A 19,937-nucleotide genomic window follows, 5' to 3' on the forward strand; every position below is an offset into this window, starting at 1 on the left:
TCATGGTTTTCTAAGACCTGACCACAGCCAGATTCTGTAGAGGTTAATTACATCCATTAGGGACACGACATAAATATTTTATGAGCAAAACCCAGTGACAAAACTTTGCTGTACATATTAGTGTCATTAATCTAAACATAAATCAAACCTTAGGCTAAACCTAACCACCTGCACAAAAAGCCTTCATAATCCCAGCGTGCAATCAATACCTTTGTTTCTGTACACTTTTGTGCAGACCTTTATTTTAAGAGATGGCAGGAAAAACTAAAAGGTTCTATCACATCTTCAGTCCTGTTCCTAGTAAGGTATCTGTCAATGACCAGGCTAGTCTGTTCATGCAGTGGAATTTGCCTCATTGAGAAGTCCACTGAAAAGGCTTTCCCCTACCAGCAGAGTCTGTACCTGCAGCCTGATGCTATCCTTCTGTAAGAAGATGGTAATCTGCAAGTTGCAGCTGCTTAAACTGCACAAAGCACTAGTATGTATAATTCAAACAAAGAAGGTCTTTATTATTACTAAAGTACTGTTCAGTTCTATAAAACTACAGTTTCAAAACTGTGCAAAAACTATTCAGGCTTATACAAACTACATGACTTGAATTCATGAGTGCCTTCAGTTTAAATACCCACAATAGCTATTCTGGAGCCTAAAACTACATCGGGAAATTTGCTGAAGGTTAACAGATAGTTTTGAAAATATGAGCTTTCTGAAGCATGTGGTTTTCATCAAACTTTCCAAATATGTTCTCCTCCGCCAAGCAAAACATATGAACCAAATTCCAGGTGGAAAAAGGGAGATGAAAAAAAAAAAAAGAATCAAAGCTCATGTTGAAAACAGTGTAACGATTTCAACTACAGAAAGATTTCTTAGGAGTTGTACTCCTCCCTCCCCCCCTCCCCGAAAAAAAAAGCTTATACAATTAGCATTAGTGTGCCACACTGACCATGCAAATTTTTACAGCATCTGGCACAAGTGTTTTGATCCAGGAAAAAAGTAAAGAGATTCTACAGTAACAAGAAACTCTACTATGCATCACTCCAAAATTGAGCTAGAAAACCAGTATACATATCTAAGAACTTTGAAGAAAAAAACATATTGTTTTAAAAAAATATATATATTATTTATGTAAAAACCAATACTGTTTCTGCGGGTATCCACATTTGTACAGGCTCAAGAGGAAGTAACAGGCCCTTCTGGCCTAAATTTTGACATTCTTGAGAACTGCAATTCCATCCATCGCATTCAAATTTGGGGAGATAAATACTGAGGTTTAAAAATGAGGGTGACAGCACATGCTGATTGCAGTGTTGGAGTCTGGACATCTTACATGGTAAAATCAACTGGAAGTGAATACTGAAAAACATCTCAAAACCAAGCAGCTTCAAATTAAGGACTTCTGTCCAAGGCTAATACAATATCGCAACACCCCTTTTACTGAGAGTACTTCTGTTGCTACTGCTGTTCTGATCCCAGTAAGGACACTGTTACTAGTTAAGGCGCATTTGGATTAACTAGTCTTTAGGAGATACACATGTAAGTTTCAAAAAGGAAATTATCAGTGGTGTCAACAACCCCGAGTTTTTCATGAGAATATAAAGGGAAGTGATCACAAGTGGTTACAATGTATCCTAAGGCAACTTCTGCAGAGGAAGCAATGTTAGTCCCAGCATCTTAGCCAAACACCATGCCAGCAGTCCCAACGGACTGCACTCCTCAAGACATCTGTCAGCTTCAACACATTTTGAATGAGGCCCTGGCTGCATCTCTAAATTTCTCCAGCACTTTCAACTAGTTCAAATATTGTTCTTTCATTCGTGTCCTGAACTACTGTACAGGGTACCAAATTGCCATTGACTCTAGCAGCGAGGCAGGATGCCGCCATTGGTTGTCTCCCTATTTAGAAAGAAGTGCTGCGTTGGCTAAGCAAGGCCCCTTTATTTTGGCTAGATACACTTTAAAAAGGTTTTATTTTGCACCACTACCATAGGTAATCAAACCGTGCAACATTTTTTAATGGTGCACAAGGTGATTACCTCCACAGCAACAGAAAGAGGGTGCCCTGTGAGTAGGTTACATTGTTCTGATGGATTGTTTTCCCAGCATTTAATGCACAAATAGAATTAAGCGTCACGCTGTCAACATGACAGGCCTGAAGCACTGGTTTACATCCTTGTTTAAAAAGGAAGGAGAAATTCTCATTAGACTCTTAAAGCAGGGTTTACCTTCTAAGCCTTCATAACCAAATAAGGAGTTGTTTTAATTCAATAACTCATAAAACAATCAAGTTCTTATATTATTAATTCACAAGCAGGTTCTGACACACAAAAATGTATTAATTAGCAATGACTTTAGCAATTAATGACTTCTATCCTAGCCAACACTGCAAAATTACAAGCATGGCAGTTAACAGGACATATGAGCCAGCAAGTCTCAACCGTAGCAATAACAGTGATGAAATGGGAAGGAGAAATGGTTAACCATCATATAAAGCGATCACGTGCCATCCAACAACAGCATGATCATAATTTTATTTTATTTACTTTTCTGAAGCAGCTTGAACTTCCATGCAGTTTTGCAGAATCACATGATTTTGTTCCCGTTTCTGGTTTTCCTCACAATATCAGAACAAAATTTTGTTTTTACAGTGTAAGAAAGTGAGATAATAACATTCTGTAATCTAGCACTTCTATTTACATAACTCAAGGAGGCTGGAGTTGAGGCTGCAAAGTCTAACGAGTTCAGGCCACTGCTGCATGGCACAAATTTTCCAAGACTAATTACAAACATGGAGATGAGTGACGATCTAGAGATGCGTCACAAACAACTGAGCATTCAAATTAGCACTGCTGAAATAAATCCTGTACTACACTAATTCAAAATACATCCATTCCAAATATTTGCTTTGCAATACCAAATTTCAATGAGTTTTTTGGCTTTACCTGTCTGGCCTCCCGTTCGGTTCTACTAATCAGCAAATAAAATCCACATTGCTACAGCTTGGAAGCCTGGTTCAACCTTATTCAATCACAGATGCAGCTGCACCAGTGCTGACCTTTTAAATACAGGAAAATGCATTCAGTGGTTGGCATCAATAGGAATTTGGCCTTATTCATCAAAGGAGATAAAATTCAATTAACATCACACTGCAAAGCTTAACTTATTCTTGAACTTGCCTTCAGCATCACAGCTACATCATCCACTTCTCCAAAGCGGCTCCCAAAAGGGAATTGGAAAGAGTGAGGAACCTGCTGTTTACGCTGCAATTTGCTCCTTAGCGGCACAACGGACTTGATGGCTCCCACCAATAAAAATCAGACCTGTGCCAGGCCAAAGAGCAGCTGGCTGCATGAAACACCCATGAGAAGCATGTGGAAGACCTGGGTAGATTTATAAAGATCTTCCTTTTGGTCTTCCTCTCATAGAAGACTCTGGAGGATAAAAAGACTCTCTGCTGCTGTGAATGCTTGTACTGGAAAGGCATCCTGCCATCAAAGCAGAGTCCTTTGACTTATAAGCCCACCACCCCAAAGGAGCAACACTGCCCCTCACTGAACTTCCCCTTGCTGGTAGCAACACATTTTAGTTGCATTCCTTTGGAGAAAAAATTCACTCTGGTGTTAATCCTCCTGCAGAGAGAAGAACCCCATAAAGCACAGCCGCTCCCCAGAATTGTGACTTTGGTAGCAGCTCCACAAGATGTGCTGTGTGATCCTCCTCCCTCCCTGATCAGAGCATAGGGCCTGGAGGATAACTGGCTGGAGAAAATACGTGAACTCCACAGGGAGAGCTCAAGGAAAAGCCTCTCATTGCTAAACCTGCTTCTCTCTTTAGATCCCAAACTAACAAGGCCTCCTGGGCCTCATTTAACTGGAACTGCTGGACAGCAAACACCAGCATTTTAACTGGACACTTACATTTGCCAGCTCCTTTTGGGGGTAAACAACAAACCCTCACAACATGGTTAATCTCTGCTGGAACGAAACACAGTCAGGTTCGTGAGGGCTCAAACCATGGCAAGTACACACAACCAGATAAACCTTAGAGAGAGAGTTGGAAAAAAAGGGTGCAAAGAGAGCCTCTACCTACTTTGTAACTAGTGGATCTCACATCTTTTCTCATCCAAGCCAAAGGACAGGAAGAGGTCAGCTACTCCTCTGACACGCAGCTCCAAGACAGCAGAAAGGAGAGACAGCAGACACTGGTCCTACACTTCTTCAAGACAAGCTGTGAGAGCTGAATGGAGATGCACAGCAGGCCATGACTATGGATACAGCTTCACAGAAGCTGAAATTCAGATCAATGGACATTAACTTTCTCCAGGAATAACCATGGTGGAGGCGTTAATCCTCCACACACGCTAGCCCAGTAACAGAAAAGTCAAACATTATTCATGTTTGATAACTCCATGCTTGTTGTTTCTCAAGGGCTGTATTTCTCTATACACTTGACCTTTGGCTTCCATCACAATAAATCTTAACAAATTTAAGGTGAAAGGAGATTGCACCAAATCTCAAATCATCATATCTTCCCTTTTTTGAGCTGTTTTCCCTTGTCCTGTACATTTTCCTACATCTCACATCACACTTCATTACAAGGAGTGCAAATAGCCATTTTTCTCACCTCTTCTATTCCTTATAAAAATAGAAAGCATAAAATAAACTCTTTCTTTAGAAGATCACCAGTATGATTTGACAAACTGCAAGTAAGGAAGCAGGGGAAGTAGTGGACAAGATAAAAGTAATAAGGGTTTAAAGGCTGGAAAATGAGACAAACTACTGAGAACAGGAAGCAGAGAAATGGAACGAGATGAAGAAAATTAAAATGAAGTCTAAATGCCTGGAAAGTTGCCCAGAGAGATGTATTCAATTCTAAAACCGCTTTAGTGATGGAGTAGGAGATAATATGTTTAAACAGCTAAAATGTCACTAAAAATACCTTGCAGAAAGCAATCCTTCACTATCAGGGGATGGGCTTTATCTTCTTTCACTGTACACATTAATTACACAGACACTGATTTTGGACATCAGTGTGAATTTTTGACAAGAAAAAAATCTCAGAATTTCCTATTTCAGTGTAATTGCTGACAAGTTCACTGCTAAGCCTCCTTTCCTTGTCCTGCAGCAACACCCCATCTGCTGCTCTGAACTAACAATGAAAAGTGAGAGAAATGTTTGGTCTAGGAGCTGCCTGTAGTCAGTAGCAAGACAGCCCTCACCAAAGGAGGCTTCAGACAGCCTTACTCTGGAGCTCCAAATAACATTCTGAAGATCTTTCTCTAGCTGGTTGGCTAATCAGTTGGCTAAGCCCAATGTTTAATGGTGGGTGCTGCAAATTCTTTACTCCTCCTGTCAAATCTTTGCTGATCGAGACAGTCACAATTCCACCAAGTTATGACTGCATCCATTTAAACAGAAGGAAAGAGTATTTAAACTGTTGCTCACATTTTTTTTGTCTAGATCATAATCCTAGATTACCTTGAAAAGCTCATGGGGTGAAATTTAGCTTAAACAAAAATCCACATATATCACTTGGACATACTTGAGTCTCATTAAAAATAAAAAAATTAGTCATCTGTTAAATGTCAAATCTTGCTTTCATTGCCTCTTTTGTTACAGGAGTTTGAAATGTCTGTCACAACTGCAGGGATAGCTGCTTTCATATACACCCACAAGAGGCCTTAGGTCTTCACCTGCACTGAACTCTGCCTTTCTTAGTCTTCCATGATGGAACAATGTGATTTTTTCCCTCTCACCCAAAGGCCCTACAGGTTATACAAACTGTTAAGTGTTTTCTATGCCATCTTATGAACAGAAGTCAGCAGAGATAACTATGCAGCTTTCATGTACTATGCTTTGATTTAACGCCATTTGCATTTCCAAACTGCAACCCTCTGCAATCTACACCAAAACGTATGCAGAGCTAACTTCCAAAACTTTCCTTGGACCAAGTGACGAGTAAACTAAAATTACTCGAACAGTGACTTGGGAGTTAGAATCACAAAAATTAAGCCATTGGACCTCAAATTCCTGTAATTTAATTTGTTTATTCTTGATTCCACTAAGAGACAGTAACTCCTAAACTTTAAAACCTCACCATATAAATAAAACTGCTCATACAAAATGTAATCTCTGAAAATTGTTTTGCTTTTCCTTGTCAGGAATTTGCATTGCTGTGTTTGCACACTCTTATTCATGTGCTCCTGCAAATACTGCTGTGAGTTTTCTTTCTCTTGGAGGGGAGGAAAAAATTTTCCATACAGTATTTTTCATGTTTTCTTATTAACACAGCAAATGTTTTAATGCTTGTATCTTGGCATATTCACCTTCACCATCCATGAACAACATCTTAACAGGAGGCTGTGGTGTAGTCACAAGGACTAGCTTTGCTTTGCACTTCTCATCTCTGCAGGTTCTCTCCTTAATCAATTGAAAAAGATGCACTTCTTTAAGAAAGAGAGCAAGCAGCATCTAAGTTAGGTATGTGGAACTGGCTCAATACATTACAAGGAAGCTAAATTCATCTTTCGTTTTCTCTCTTTGAAGAGGCATATTTCTTTCCACTAGCTATAGAGGAGGCCTAGGGAGATTAGGCAATTAAGGCAATTAATCTAATCTAAGTCTCATTAGGCAATTAATCTAATCTAAGTCTCATTAGGCAACGCAGCAATCAGTATTATTCCAGAGAGAAATTTTACAAGGATCAGTACAGATCAGACATTTGCTACAAGGAACTAACCTCTCTCTTTTTGCTAGTATCATGTATCTTTCAAGACTGATGACTGTGAGCTAAACTCCTCTGCATGTCTCCCATATTATTGTCTTAGAACTTGGATGCCTGTCAGCGGGTGAACTACAGGCAAGATGGGGATGAAGATGCTAACAGCGCACCACCTCACAGAATTGCCTCAAAAAGAATATACTTGCACGAGAGCATTCTTGCATCTGGAACTAACTCTCCTCACTATTGCTACAACCCCCAGCAGCATGAACAGTGTGTTTTCTTCACCACAAGAAACAAGAAACTGGGCCAGAAGAAAGAAACTAATAAGACTAGTGAATTCTGCAGGAAGCCTCAGAAGGCCAACTGAACCCCAAAACCTCCAAATCAGTTTCTAAATATAGTAGAAAGATAAAAAAAAAGTCCAGAATGATTGGCATCTGGAGGACAGACCCTGGATCATTAGAAGCTAAATCTACAGGGAGCATGCAGCATCATCTCTGGAAATTATCCAGCACCTAGGTGCTGCACCTGAGTGCTTATCCCCCAAATACCCTTTCTCAAAGCCTTCTGTAGAGAAGCATTCATATTACCTGATAGCCAAGGGAGAAAGCTGTGTAAGCACAAGTCTCCTTGCCCTCATGCAGTCTGACTGTCTTTCACTGTGTACTCCTGCTCTGCTATAAACACAGCAGGAGTAACCATTTAGCAGTATTACAAGAGGAGAGGGGAGAGCAACTTACCTCTCATTCAGCTCAGACAATAAACCTACTCCTAAAGTTACCACAAAAGTCCTATCTTTTTAATCATCCTGAACAACCACGATTGCATATTTGCATATTTGGTATTTTCTTTTTCTGCCTTTGCTTAATCATCCTGAACAACTAGTTTTCTGAGCTACCTTTCTGGTGATTTGCTCTACAGTACGCTCAGCCAACATCAGAGGAAAAGTGAAAACCCTGCCAACTTACTGAAAGCAGTTTGGTCCAAAAACAGTAGCAAGATTGCAAAGATTCATCCTGTTCTCTACATGATGTTCAGCAACTTTTGTCAGGAACCGGCACAGATACTTCAGCAGGCAGTAATGAGCATCAGGCAATTCTTTAAGGAGTTCTTTCAAATTACTTTCCTTCTGCATGTCATTACTAGCGTCTAGGAAAAACAAAAGGAGAAAAAAAATGTATGTATGGTTTTCTACATTGCTACCAATTTATGTACACAGGTGAGCAAACAGGAGGATCTAAAACTTACTCTAGTTCTGTTCAAAGATAAGGATCCTCCAAACCCCTCAACTTTCCCCATGAAAATGGTATTTTTCTCCCAAGGCTCACCTTGGCAACTTTTGTCACTGTTTTATGCTCACCTTTACGTTATAACTGCTTTTCCTCAACAGGAGCAGCAGTGGTCACAGCTAGCAGCATTAGAGCACATTCATTCCTATCCAGTACACTGCTACATTTGTTGTAACTCCAGCTCTACCAGCTCTCCTACTGCCTGCATCCTCCTCCTGGATGCCTCCTCCTGCATTCTTCCAGATGCTGTCTCTACTTCCCAAGCCCCGTCTCATACTCCGCTTTTCTGCTTCCCCTCCCATGAAGGTCTCCAAAAAGAAAAAAGAACAGTAACACAAGGAGGCTCCTGAAACGCAGATGTTGTTGCAATATAGGGCTGAGGTATCTGCTGAGGATGCTTCACAAAGAGCTTTCCTCACAGCGACAACTCCATACCTGAACTCATACTAAATCTTATGTGAGAAGTGTTGCTTAAGGCAAAAGGGCTATTCAGGGAAGCGTTACACATTGTAAGGAGCCAAACTTAAGCCTAAAGTTAGGGAAATACTATACAGTCTTCTAAGGCTCATGTATGCATCACACATAGTTTCTACTTAATTTTATTCTGCTTTTGTAATTCAACCCAAAAATTGCAAAATTTTTTGCTCCCCTCCTCCACCTTCTTAAAAAAAATCCAAAAAATATTTTGGACCCATGAAAACCTTAGATTTAAATCTGAATAAAAACATCCAAGTTTTTTGGGGAAAAAACCCCGCTCCTTATGCTAAAACAGGAAGCATTAAGGCTTGGAAATACTTATTTCCTCTCCCCATCAAAATGAAAGTTCTCTGAAACTCCCACAATTGCAAAGCTTTAGGGTTTTTGTGTAATTGCACTTTCAGACAGAAGACCGCTGAGAGTAAAGGTTTTCCCCATTGCTCTAATATAAGCAATATCTATCCACAGGAGCGCAGCTGTGCATTTCCAGTTTCTTTCTTTCTTTCTTTCTTTTTTTTTTTTGAAAAAGTTACCAGCTTTACAGACTGATTGTTTTAACATTTAAACTGTTAACTGTAAAACTGTTGCTGGGTAACTGCTTTTTCTGTAGAGATGGACTTTAACAACAGGTCTAGTGGTTTTGAAGAGATGTCTTTCCTCCACAAAGCCAAAGTGAACTCACATTAAATGCTAACCTTCTATCTTCTCTGCAAGAGACTGCCCTGTCCCAAAGTAGCTGCTGACTTACCATGAGAATATACAACTCCTCTACACACTCAGGGCAATGAAGAATTCTTTAGTTCAGAGGACATTATGATCCTCAGCAAGGGGATTCACCCAGTGTTCAGTCAAAAGACCAAACCTTGCTCGGGCTTCGAGACTTCTTTTCAGGCAGGAGACACAATAAAACAGGCTGCACCTGAAGCAGTTCAACAACTAGCTACTACCTCTGCTGTACATCCTGTTGCCAGCACGCAGAGTAGAAGACCGGGCTGGGGGAAAACTGTGTGCCTGCCCTGTGTGTCAGGCACAAATACTTTGGAGAAAGTGATATTTTTCATTTCCTCAAAATTTTTGCTTGAAAAAAGCTGTGAATATAGTGTAAGATGTGTTTAAGGTAAACTTCAAAAGTTTCATCTTCATTTCTTCTCTTCATTTCCCAGAAATCTTAGATGGCTGGATTGCATAGTATTCCAGGGGTAGGGCCTCTGATAAGTAGTTAGCTATGTAAATTAGCAGCCTGGGTAGAAATATCTGAGAGCTACTTCTGAGAAATCAATCAGTAAGTTGCAATATGATTTCTATTTTACAGTCAGACACTTTTGTGGCTAATAAAAAGGATTTATCCTGCATATAGTTTGGGAAGCAAATGAGTTTTGTATGTGTGTATTTGTCACTTCATACAATTTTATTTCTGGGATTTTAACTGAAGAATTCATTTTTATCTATTTCTTTTTTGGTACCACAGGGCTAATACAATTTATTCCATGACAGCAGGCTAAAATATAAATGCCAGCCAAATTACAGGACCAAACACTTAAACTAACTAATTATATTGTTTTCTTCTACGGCCAAACGTTAGCTCCTTCAGAAAAAGGAAATACCAAATATGCATTAAGAATATGAGAAAGAATACTTGCTTATGGCAAGTATTTTTTTTTTTTTGAGTTACACAGGAAAAAAAAATCATGATTTCACTGCTATGAATCAGCTTGCTAACAGTAAGAAATTCGATTTATTATTTCTGCAGCAAAATTTCATGACTCTTCCAGAAGGCTGTATGAAATGGGATAACAATAAAGAATTTAATTGGATTTGCATCTGAACTGATCAAAATGGATGCGACAGTCTCTGACTTGATTACCTTTTCACGAAGCTTAAAGACAAAAACACGACCAATTTCCACAGAGCCAGAATATTAAAAATTCACTTCCTAACACACTTCTCTTTAGATAACAAACAAACTAGCACACACTCTTTTCTGCTATAAATTGCTTGCAGTTATGATCAGGAAAGCCAAAGTCATTACTCAGAAAAGGACACATCTCTGCCATCACCATCATCCCATCACCTAATTAGGGAATGCCCTAGAGAGCTACTGCTTCTCTGAGCCTCCCACAGGGGCTTTAGATTGCCAGGTACTTTTCCATTTACTGAACGATTTTCCAACACTTCAGAACTACCAAGATGCTAACAATTTCCATTAGACATTCTGAACACAGATTTGCGCTCTGTATACAAATAAAGCTATTGGTCTCATGGCATCAGTTATATTTAAGGAATTGGATGCCCCTGTTCATTAAGCATAATGTATTATGTGGTGTGGATCAATATAAAAGATGCTTATTGCTGGACACAACCAAATCTTTGCTTCTTACTCAGCATTCTATCAGTATTAGGTGTGTTCTGCCTTTGTTTCTAGTACTTTTAAGAATAGAGACAGGTATCAGAACATAAGATCTTCAGAAATTAACACAATTGAAGGGCCCAGAGCCACTGAATAACATGAAGCAGAAAACCCTATTTACTGAGCTCTGAGATTCCTTGTTCTGCTGAAAGGGGAACAAGAAAACATGGTCGTCTTCTCTCCCCCTTTCTCTAGCTGAAAGGCAAGAGAATGAAGTCAAACCTTCCCCCAAATACAATTCTAAAGAACAAAACTCGTTTCTGAATTTTCCTGCTGCTGACACTTTTTTCCACTGACTTCAGCTTTATTTTTACAATTACTAATTATGATTCATAAGAAATTTAGAGAAAAGTAACATGCATACAACACTCCATGCACTCTGTACATTTATCAGGGCAAATGTACCTTAGCTATCCATGACCATATTACTTAAGGTGTAACAGCTCTCTTAACTTACAAGGGAGCATAAATACCCTTGAGTCAAGACAACCAATTGCTTGGAGCAATTCTCATTCTTCTGTCCACCTGCTAGACAATTTTTCTATTCGGTTAAGTCAATCACTGAGGATTACTCAGCTGGTACTGACTATCAGAGACACATTAGAGCACCAATGCTGCTGATGATATCATAAAGACAAGCATTGAGTGTATCAAAGCCCTGAGCTTATGTATATGCCAAATTTTGTGTGGTACAAACTGTCCCGTGGAAGTCAGGACTACCATGTGTAGTCTTATATATCAAGGAAGATTAAAGAGGGTGGCATGAAGTTAAGCACATGATTTAGTCTCTGCAGCATCTTGACAGATGAGACAAATGAGCGTGTCAACGTAATGAAAACACCACAGTGCCAGATTTTCAAAGGCATTCTACTCCAATTCGGGAACCTATATTTAAGTCAGTTTTCCAAATACACTTAGCTACCAAGACACAGTATTTTACTCAGTACATGGAGCTTTTTTTTTTTTTTTTTGAAAGTCTTGCCCAATAAGGCAGAAAGAAGAAAGGGGTAACAGAAGAGTGAAGGTTGAGGGAAAGGGAAAGTTGCTCTCAAGGCAGAGTTAAAGCACTCACTTTTTTATTTTGGAAGCCTGACAGCAGCCACATTAGAAAGACGGCACCCGAGCAGAAATCAGCAAAAGAAGCCCTGCTAGATGAGCGACAAGGAAGGGCTTGAAGCAGGAGATGAGACAGTGTGTTCTGGGCTGAGGAAGGGGGAAATTCCTTCAAAGAAAACAGGCAGCCTCAGGCCATGTCTAGACTCACCAGCTGGAGGATGCAGAACACAGGGTGACCAGCAGCACGCCAAGGAAGGAGGCAAGAGCAGCGCAGCACCTCAGAGCTGAGGTAGGGACAGGAAAAGTCAAGGAGATAACTGAAAAGGGCAGGCACTTTCAGAGCAAAAGGAGAAGACAAAAATTTTAATTCACTAGAAACAGGAGCCTCAACAGTGTAGGAGGCAGGTCTTCAGACAGGCTTGCAAAGGTGTTTTTAGTCTCATTTAATTGCAGTATCCACCCACAGAGCACAACAAGAGGAACATATCTTCCAATGGTGCAGCCTATTTCCGTACATATTGGGTTTCTCTGACATGCTACAGACGCTATCCAATTCCCCAATTCAATCCCTTTTCACACTACTCCTTCCCCCTACACAGCATGCTGTGTGAACATCACTAAAGGTATGGACGCCCACAGACAGGTGTGTGTATTGGCTTTGCTCATGTCTCAAATGGTCTGACCCCAAATAACTCCTGCCTGGAAGCACTGAAACCATATTAGCATGGTGCCATGCCTTAGTTAATTATCTCCGCTGTCAGACGAGGAAGAGAGGCTTGGGTTCAGTGCCATGCTATCATGTCCACATAGCTTTCAGCTGCCTTGCATACTGCCAGCTTGAAAGGCGGAACAGAAGAGCATGCATCTGTCTGTAGCTATCAATGAGCCCTAAGAAGTTAATCTTCAGCATGCAGGCAACAGATTGATATTATAGTCACCAATGCACCCAGTGGGCTGCTGGAGGAGTCAAAAGCCTTTCCTTCATCCTCCGCAATCTATGGGAAGTAGACTCCAGTTCTCCGCCAGGTAGTGATCTGCTTAGGACATGACCCTGTCCCAGAGAAGAAGATCCTGTGAAAAACAGAAGCTGTTCTCCTAGTTTGGAGCTACTTGTGATAACATCAAAGTGATAATAAAGGCCAAAGGAAAAAGGGAAAACCATGTCACAGTAGCCTGTAGTACCATAGACAATTACTCAGTCCGATTTGCTGCACTGCTGCAATTATCATGGTAACAGGTCCCATTTACTCATTTTCACACCCACTGCTCAGGTTGAAGCTTGACCCCTAAAATCCCCCAACACAACCTGTATTTTTGGTTCTGCCCATCCATGTAATTCAAACAGCACTGGCTACCTAGCGTTCCCTACACTGACCCGTTGATCCAAAAGGGAACCCCTCCCCCTTCTACCAACTCCCATACCTCTCCTTCAAACTAGCCGGGCCATTCACTGGCACCTTGCGAAATACGTGAGACAGAACTCACATCTAGCTGCTGCATACTCAAAAATATAAGCTCTCTACAATGGAGTAACATCAAGAGGCCAAAGTGATCAGACAGCATTCAATTTAACTAGAGTGAATGCCAAATAAAGACAGACGCTTGTGTTTTGCTGTACCCCTGCTGGAGGAAGGAATGGGGAGGGGCAGAGGGGCAGAGAGAGATTTACCTAAGGAAAAAGCTTTCTGTATGCGAAAAAGGAAAAGTACAATAACAACTTGTCTTGCTAAAAGCAAGTGAACCGTGAAAGGGAGTAAGAGCTGTGCATACAGAGCTCAATCCTAGTATGTACAAAAGTCTTAAGAGGCAGTGATCCCAATACAAAAGATAAGCAGTGAAAAGCTAGAAGGAATAAATAAGCACAAACAGGGACTGTTTTATGTGATCAGCAGCTCACATAAAACTGAGGTTTCTCAAGAGAAGTATCTTTCAGTCATCCAGGTCTGTGAGCAGGGCCCCATGCTGCTGGAGCAGGGAACTGTGCCTAACCATGCAAAGTCTCTGTCACAGGACAGACTGTGATGGACAGTTTTCCCCCCAGGACTCCCTACAGGGAGCAGCACTGATGTTTGTCAGGTGCTTTGCAGAGAGCAGCTGACAGAGAAACCACAATCAGCACGTCCCTTGCCTGCGTTCTCTACGCACATCTCTGATCGACATCATCTACCGAAGGCGGCCCCTCTCAACTCCCACTGTCACTACCTTTCTCTGAGGACAGAGAGAAAACATCAGGACACACCAAAATGCCTTCAGGATATGCTATGTGATGTTTTCTGGATCTGCTTAGTTTGGGAGTTGTTCTGGATGTTTATATAAACAGCAACACACCAGGATTTGGGGACAGTGGGCAGAGCTTGTTTCAGATGTTGTTGCATAGGCTTCAGACAGCATACCAAGCCAGCTGAACGGACTTCACAAAGTACCAATGAATCAGGCTTTCTCTTTTTAATAAAAGAGGGGATTATTTATTTTCTGGTTTGGTAATAAAGACCACACCTTGAGTTAAAAAGCATTACATCTACAGATGAATTTTTAATTGTTCAGTCCAGCTATTTCTAACTAGGGGAATCACTCACTAACAATTTTTATAAGAAATAGTTTTGCATTATTTTCAGACCAAGATTTCGGTTGGTTGGTACTAATCCCTGAAAACTTTCTGAAGGAATTCCAATACAATCACAAAAACACCATTTCCCATGCAAAGCTTCAACCAAAGGGAATACAGTGGTTATAACAGAGCTTGGAACAGCCTTCACTGTAGACATGCAGTGAAGTGACTCTAGATTCAAGGTTATTTTTTAATAACCTGTTGGTTCAGGAACAGCTTGACTTACATTCTTTGTAGTTTGCAAAAAACACTCAGGCACGTTCGCTGTTGGGTACCATTTTGCAATAGATACCCTTGTGCATACTTTGATAAGTGAATAGATAATTCCTCTAATCCTGCATAGCTCGTTGATCATTTAACCGTAAACATAGGCCCATCTACCACTCAAGCTAATCTGAGCCCCGTGAAAGCCATCAGTGCCTTTCAGAGCAACTTATTTATGCTATATTGTTTACGGCTTGGGAAAAAAAGAAACCTTCAGGTTTCTTCAAATTTTACTAGAAGCCTCCCCTTTGCTACAACAATCAGTCTAGCATTTTTCAAACAAGATTTTTTCTTCCTAATCCAAATTGTAATGGGACTATTATTAGAACTCATTGTGCAATACAGACAAAGTTAATGTAAAGACATGTCTGCATTGTCTCAGTTATACTGTGTTTCGTGGAACAGAGTTTGTAAGTTGCACAATTTTTTGTAAATGGGAAAGCTTAGTAGGTAAATCTGCTAAGTAAGGATACACATTTCATGTCCATAGAAAGCACTGGAGGAACTCTCAATTTCCTACGGGAAATAGATTAAGATTACCAGGAATGAACGATGCTTTCCACAAACAAGCCAGCACTGTTCATGAAGCACATCAGTACTTGCTGGTGCAAACACACCAACATGCCCTTTGTGGGGAGAGGGACAGAGAAAAGGGAAGGTGTGACTTAAAGGAAAAATTTTCACTTAAACATTGACTTAAGAACATAGTTAACTAAATACAGCTCATGAGTAGTTAACTAAATATAGCTCATGAGTCAGATCCGATGAAATAAAGAAAATAAATAAATAAATAAAAACAGACAAAGTGCAACCATGACTAGAAAAAAGGGACTTTCTGGAACAACAGCACCTTCCTACCCAACACTTCTACTATCCTGTCCTTGGACCTCAAACAACTTGGCTAAACGAGAAAGGGATTTTACACAGCCCATACAAGGCCTTGTTATAGCTACAACGCCTGCACTCAAGGGAAGGCACAGAACGCCTCCCCAGCCCACCTTCAAGAGACTGTACAGCCCCACACAGGAAAGGAAGGAAAGGAAGAAGAGAAAGTCAGGGCTGTGTTCTCCCTCCTCAAGGCAACAGCTACATTCCACCTTCCCTGCAGGCAAGAGAAATGGCAGAGAGGAAAAGGGACAAGAGCCTAAGAACTTTGCACATGTTCCACTGGGGATGTGTGTCACACTGCACATTCCTCCTCTACATGCATCACATTTGCCTGCTTTACAGTGAAGAGGACATCTCTAGCAACACTTACTCACTTTGCCTCTTCTTAGAAGGACAGCAAGAGATATCAGCCTCCAGCAGCAAGAGAAAAGAGCTGCCACCAAAAATTACGGTTGAGGAACAGGGCCAATTATCACACGTTCTGCATAACAATACGGACTGCCTAACATAGCTGGATTAGATCAACAAATCATTTGACAGACAGGTGTGCAAGTTGCAGTGGCTCAACTTTCTAAACCATGTTCCTTCTTAAAGAGATCCATCACTTGAGGGGGTGAGAGGTGGGGAGGGGCAGCTGTTACTTGCAAAATGTCTCATTTTGATGGGCAATCACTTCACACTAAATGGACATTTAGACAAAATATGCTTTGGGCCCAAAGTGTATTCAATTTGAGTTATTATAATAGTTGATTGTATAGATATATATATTTATATAAAATAATATATATTCTTCTAACAACAGACTTTTTCAGAGTCTGCTAGAATGAAACTGCCAGAAGTTGCCCTAGCAAAACAGAAGTGAATCTGTATCCCGAAGAGACTGCAGTTATGGTCTACACGCTCGCTCAAAGAAAACAACTTATCACTTCAGTTTGCATTTGGCAGATAAACGGATCAGAAAAGCCTATACAGGCCAGACTTTACCAAGCACAAAAAATAATTTTCTGTCTCTCGTAACACCATCGGGATTTCTACAAAGATTGTCAGAATTGCGTATCTGTGAGCGTTCTGGGAGAATATGAGAGCTAATGTTAACGGAAAAGGAGAACAAAACAAGCAAATTAAGACACAGAAAGTACTGTTCTTTTGAGTTATGCTCTCTCTGCATACAGTTTTCGAGAAAGAAGGTACATGGAAGGATGGAGATCTTTACCTCTTACTTACCCTGGTAAAGCCGAATAAACCTGGGATGTAAGGCAGAGGTGATAATCCCATCCGGCAACTCTCTCAAAAATAATTTCAGCAGACTAGCTGCTGAGTATATGTCGCCATCTTTAACAAGTTCCACTTCTTCTCCACGTTCATACCGCAGTCGCAACTGTTCCACCATTTTCACACTCCCATTTACCCTGAAAAGGCCTTCCTGGGTCATACCTGTAATTATATATTACATACGAGATTCTTCTGGAGTAACACATCCTGATAGGATGAAACAGATACTCTGGTGTGAATTACACACATCAGTGTATTATTAATAAGACAGTGGATATTATTAATACAATACAGTTAAAAAACCCACCTATTTTACCCCCAGAAACCCCACTGGTCACATAAGTGCATTGTAATAATTAACAGATATTAACTATCAGATCTTGAGATGTATGATCCTGTAAGAATCCATAAAGCTCAGTGACATTGCTGTAACCTACAAAATACCTAGCACCATGCAGAAATCAGTATTTTGCGTTGGTACATTTCAACGTAAAAGGAGCTAGGTTCCACAAAACAGTTGCCTAGCTTCACCTTTGTAAACAGTCTCATTACCTTCACTGGGACTTTGCCAAGGAGTAACACTATTCACCCGAGTGAATACTTGCTACTTTGCATTTTAGGGTAACAGTTTCTTACCTATGACCTTCACGAGGCAAAAACATTTGAATACACACTGACTGCAGCAGTAACTTCATAAGGAGCGCTATAACTTCACTATTTGTATAACCAACTGTAGCAGAAAATCTCATTGAGCAAAGGCATTTTTTGAACAGCACGAAGTCCATACTATTTCACAATGAGAAAGAAAAAATACCAATCACTTCAGGCCAGACACCCCACACCCAGTGAAGGAGAAGCAATAAGAGGGAGATTTCCACAAAAGGAAACCAGATGAATCACACGGTATTAAACCTCACTTTCTAGGTATGTGATGAGATTCATGAGCTTCAGTAAAACAACTACATAAAGCCCAAGTCATTAAATCAAAACCCTTTAAAACCCTTTCATAACCAAAAAAATCTGCCTTTTTAAATACTATGTTTATATACTTGCTTATTCTTCTTTAGAATCATAATATTAAAAGAGTCAAAACATACAATGTATGGTTTTCATTAGATCAGAGTGACTGTCACTAAACAGCAGCTTGAGAGAACACTTCTGGTCCAAGGAATCAATACTGAAGCAGTAGAGTTTGTAGGAAGAAATAACATTTTTTACTGGACTAGATAAACTGATGTAGTAAAAGAAAAAACATATAAACTTTCAAGATACTGCTTACAGCAGACCTTTGCTTGTTTGTATTCGTGCCCTCTCACCACAAAATCATTTGTATGTGACATGCTGTACTGCCATCTGCAGGGTGATAGAAAACACTGCATCTCAGTAATGATTTTAATTCATGAAGCATGAGTTGGGCAAAGAACATATTTCCCACATAGGTAAGACTTCCTTGCCCTTCCCCAAGTAGTCATTTATGGAAATAAGAGGGGCTTGAACACACTAGAGAAAGTAATGGGATACAGCTAAATTCAGTACAGGAAAATTTGTCTTCAACCATAAATGAGAAGAGTTGGCAGCTTCCTAGACGCTTAGTTCAAGGATGTAGCTGACTAATACTCAACTCAGGTTTTTCAAATAGTCAGTTCTTCATGAGCAAGAAGGGAGGGCCTGAAATGGTCTGGCAAAAAACAAAAATAAAAAAAAAAAAGCCTTCAGGGTCTAGCTACATCTTTGCAGAATAGGAATTTTAAGATACTGCTGAAAAAAGTCAGTATTCACACTTCACAAAAAAAAAAATCGTGCCTCCAAATAGTTTGAATTCATACCTGGGCCTCTGTTAGAAACGTTCTGCCAATTAACTTCACCATTAACTCAGAGGCTAAACCCTAGGTAAGCACAGAGTGCCTGTTTCAAGAACGTCTCATGTAAGAGAGTATCTTTGAGGTCTTGCTTGCACAAGAAAGAGACTGGATTACATCTTTATCAGAGCTGGATAATCACCTTGGCATTTAGAAGCCCAGCTAATCTTGCAGAACAGCAGAGGACTTGGCTTGTTCAGTTCATATTTGGGATACGGTTGCTTGGGATTCAGATCTTTTTAGGGAACACAGTGCACAGCCCACAGCTTGCAGTCAGAAGTGTTTGCCAGTTTCTGGCTTTGATTAAACCTAAACGATGCAGAAATTTTTCCCATCCTTGCTCTTTTACTGTTCTAGCAGACCACTCTGAAAGTGAGTTGGAGTAAACCAAAGATGCTCTTGCTGTGGAGTAAGCGTTCACACAGGACTGATAAGGGAAAAGGCAGGATCACGTTTTAGGTTTACACTGTACCTTAATCCAAGCTAACTTTCAAGCCATGCTTGCATTTAGCAGCTTCTAAGTTCTGCTAAGACACAGACATGGAATCTAAGACTCTGCAATTGGATTATCATTACTGAGTAGCCTGAAGAAAAACCTTAGGGTAAAAACAGATGCAGCTTCTTAAGAAGAAACTACCTCTTCAAAATTTTTTTCCATAGCTTAACAACTGCCATAGGGTACAGTTGTGCACCCATAGTGCTCTAGATTTCTTTAAAAAGATGCATTTCATCAAGAGGGAATGAAGCTTATTACATGAATGCAAAAAAGGAGCTAAGAATTGGAAACCTACCTCCCAGACTGGATTAATAACTGTAATCTTACTGAAAACCTGTAAGAACATGCATTCCTAACTCAGGACTGTACTCTGATGGGCGTGTGTACCCACGTGACTACCTACAGATATAAATATCTCCTAACCATCAGAAACTGTGTCAATGTCTAATGTTTTGCAACTAGAAAATGACACAAAAAATACATTCCATACCTTAACTGAACAGCTTACTTACGAAAATATGTTGCTTCATAACACATTAAGTTACTTTTATAAACATCCTATTAAATGGTAACTTCAGCATCAAGGCAGGAAAAAAAAAGA

At 40.2% G+C, this 19,937-nt stretch overlaps 1 protein-coding gene across 13 annotated transcripts in view; it reads right to left on the bottom strand.

The window, feature by feature from the left end:
* FAM13A (family with sequence similarity 13 member A) overlaps positions 1-19,937 on the bottom strand; it is a 178,847-nt gene that overhangs the window by 118,876 nt on the left and 40,034 nt on the right. For 11 of the 13 annotated variants that reach the window (XM_068941542.1, XM_068941543.1, XM_068941544.1 and 8 more), the window contains 2 exons: positions 16,934-17,143; positions 7,689-7,869 (listed from right to left, as the gene is read on the bottom strand). The exons of 1 other annotated variant lie outside the window; for it this stretch is intronic. In XM_068941542.1, coding sequence (XP_068797643.1) covers positions 7,689-7,869; positions 16,934-17,143 — 391 coding nt within the window. Of the gene's footprint in view, positions 1-7,688; positions 7,870-16,933; positions 17,144-19,937 lie in introns of those variants that run through there. One more of the 13 variants, XM_068941547.1, reaches the window with a different exon arrangement.

This window comes from Struthio camelus, chromosome 4, assembly GCF_040807025.1.
Source record: "Struthio camelus isolate bStrCam1 chromosome 4, bStrCam1.hap1, whole genome shotgun sequence".
In the NCBI taxonomy this organism is placed as follows: domain Eukaryota; kingdom Metazoa; phylum Chordata; class Aves; order Struthioniformes; family Struthionidae; genus Struthio; species Struthio camelus.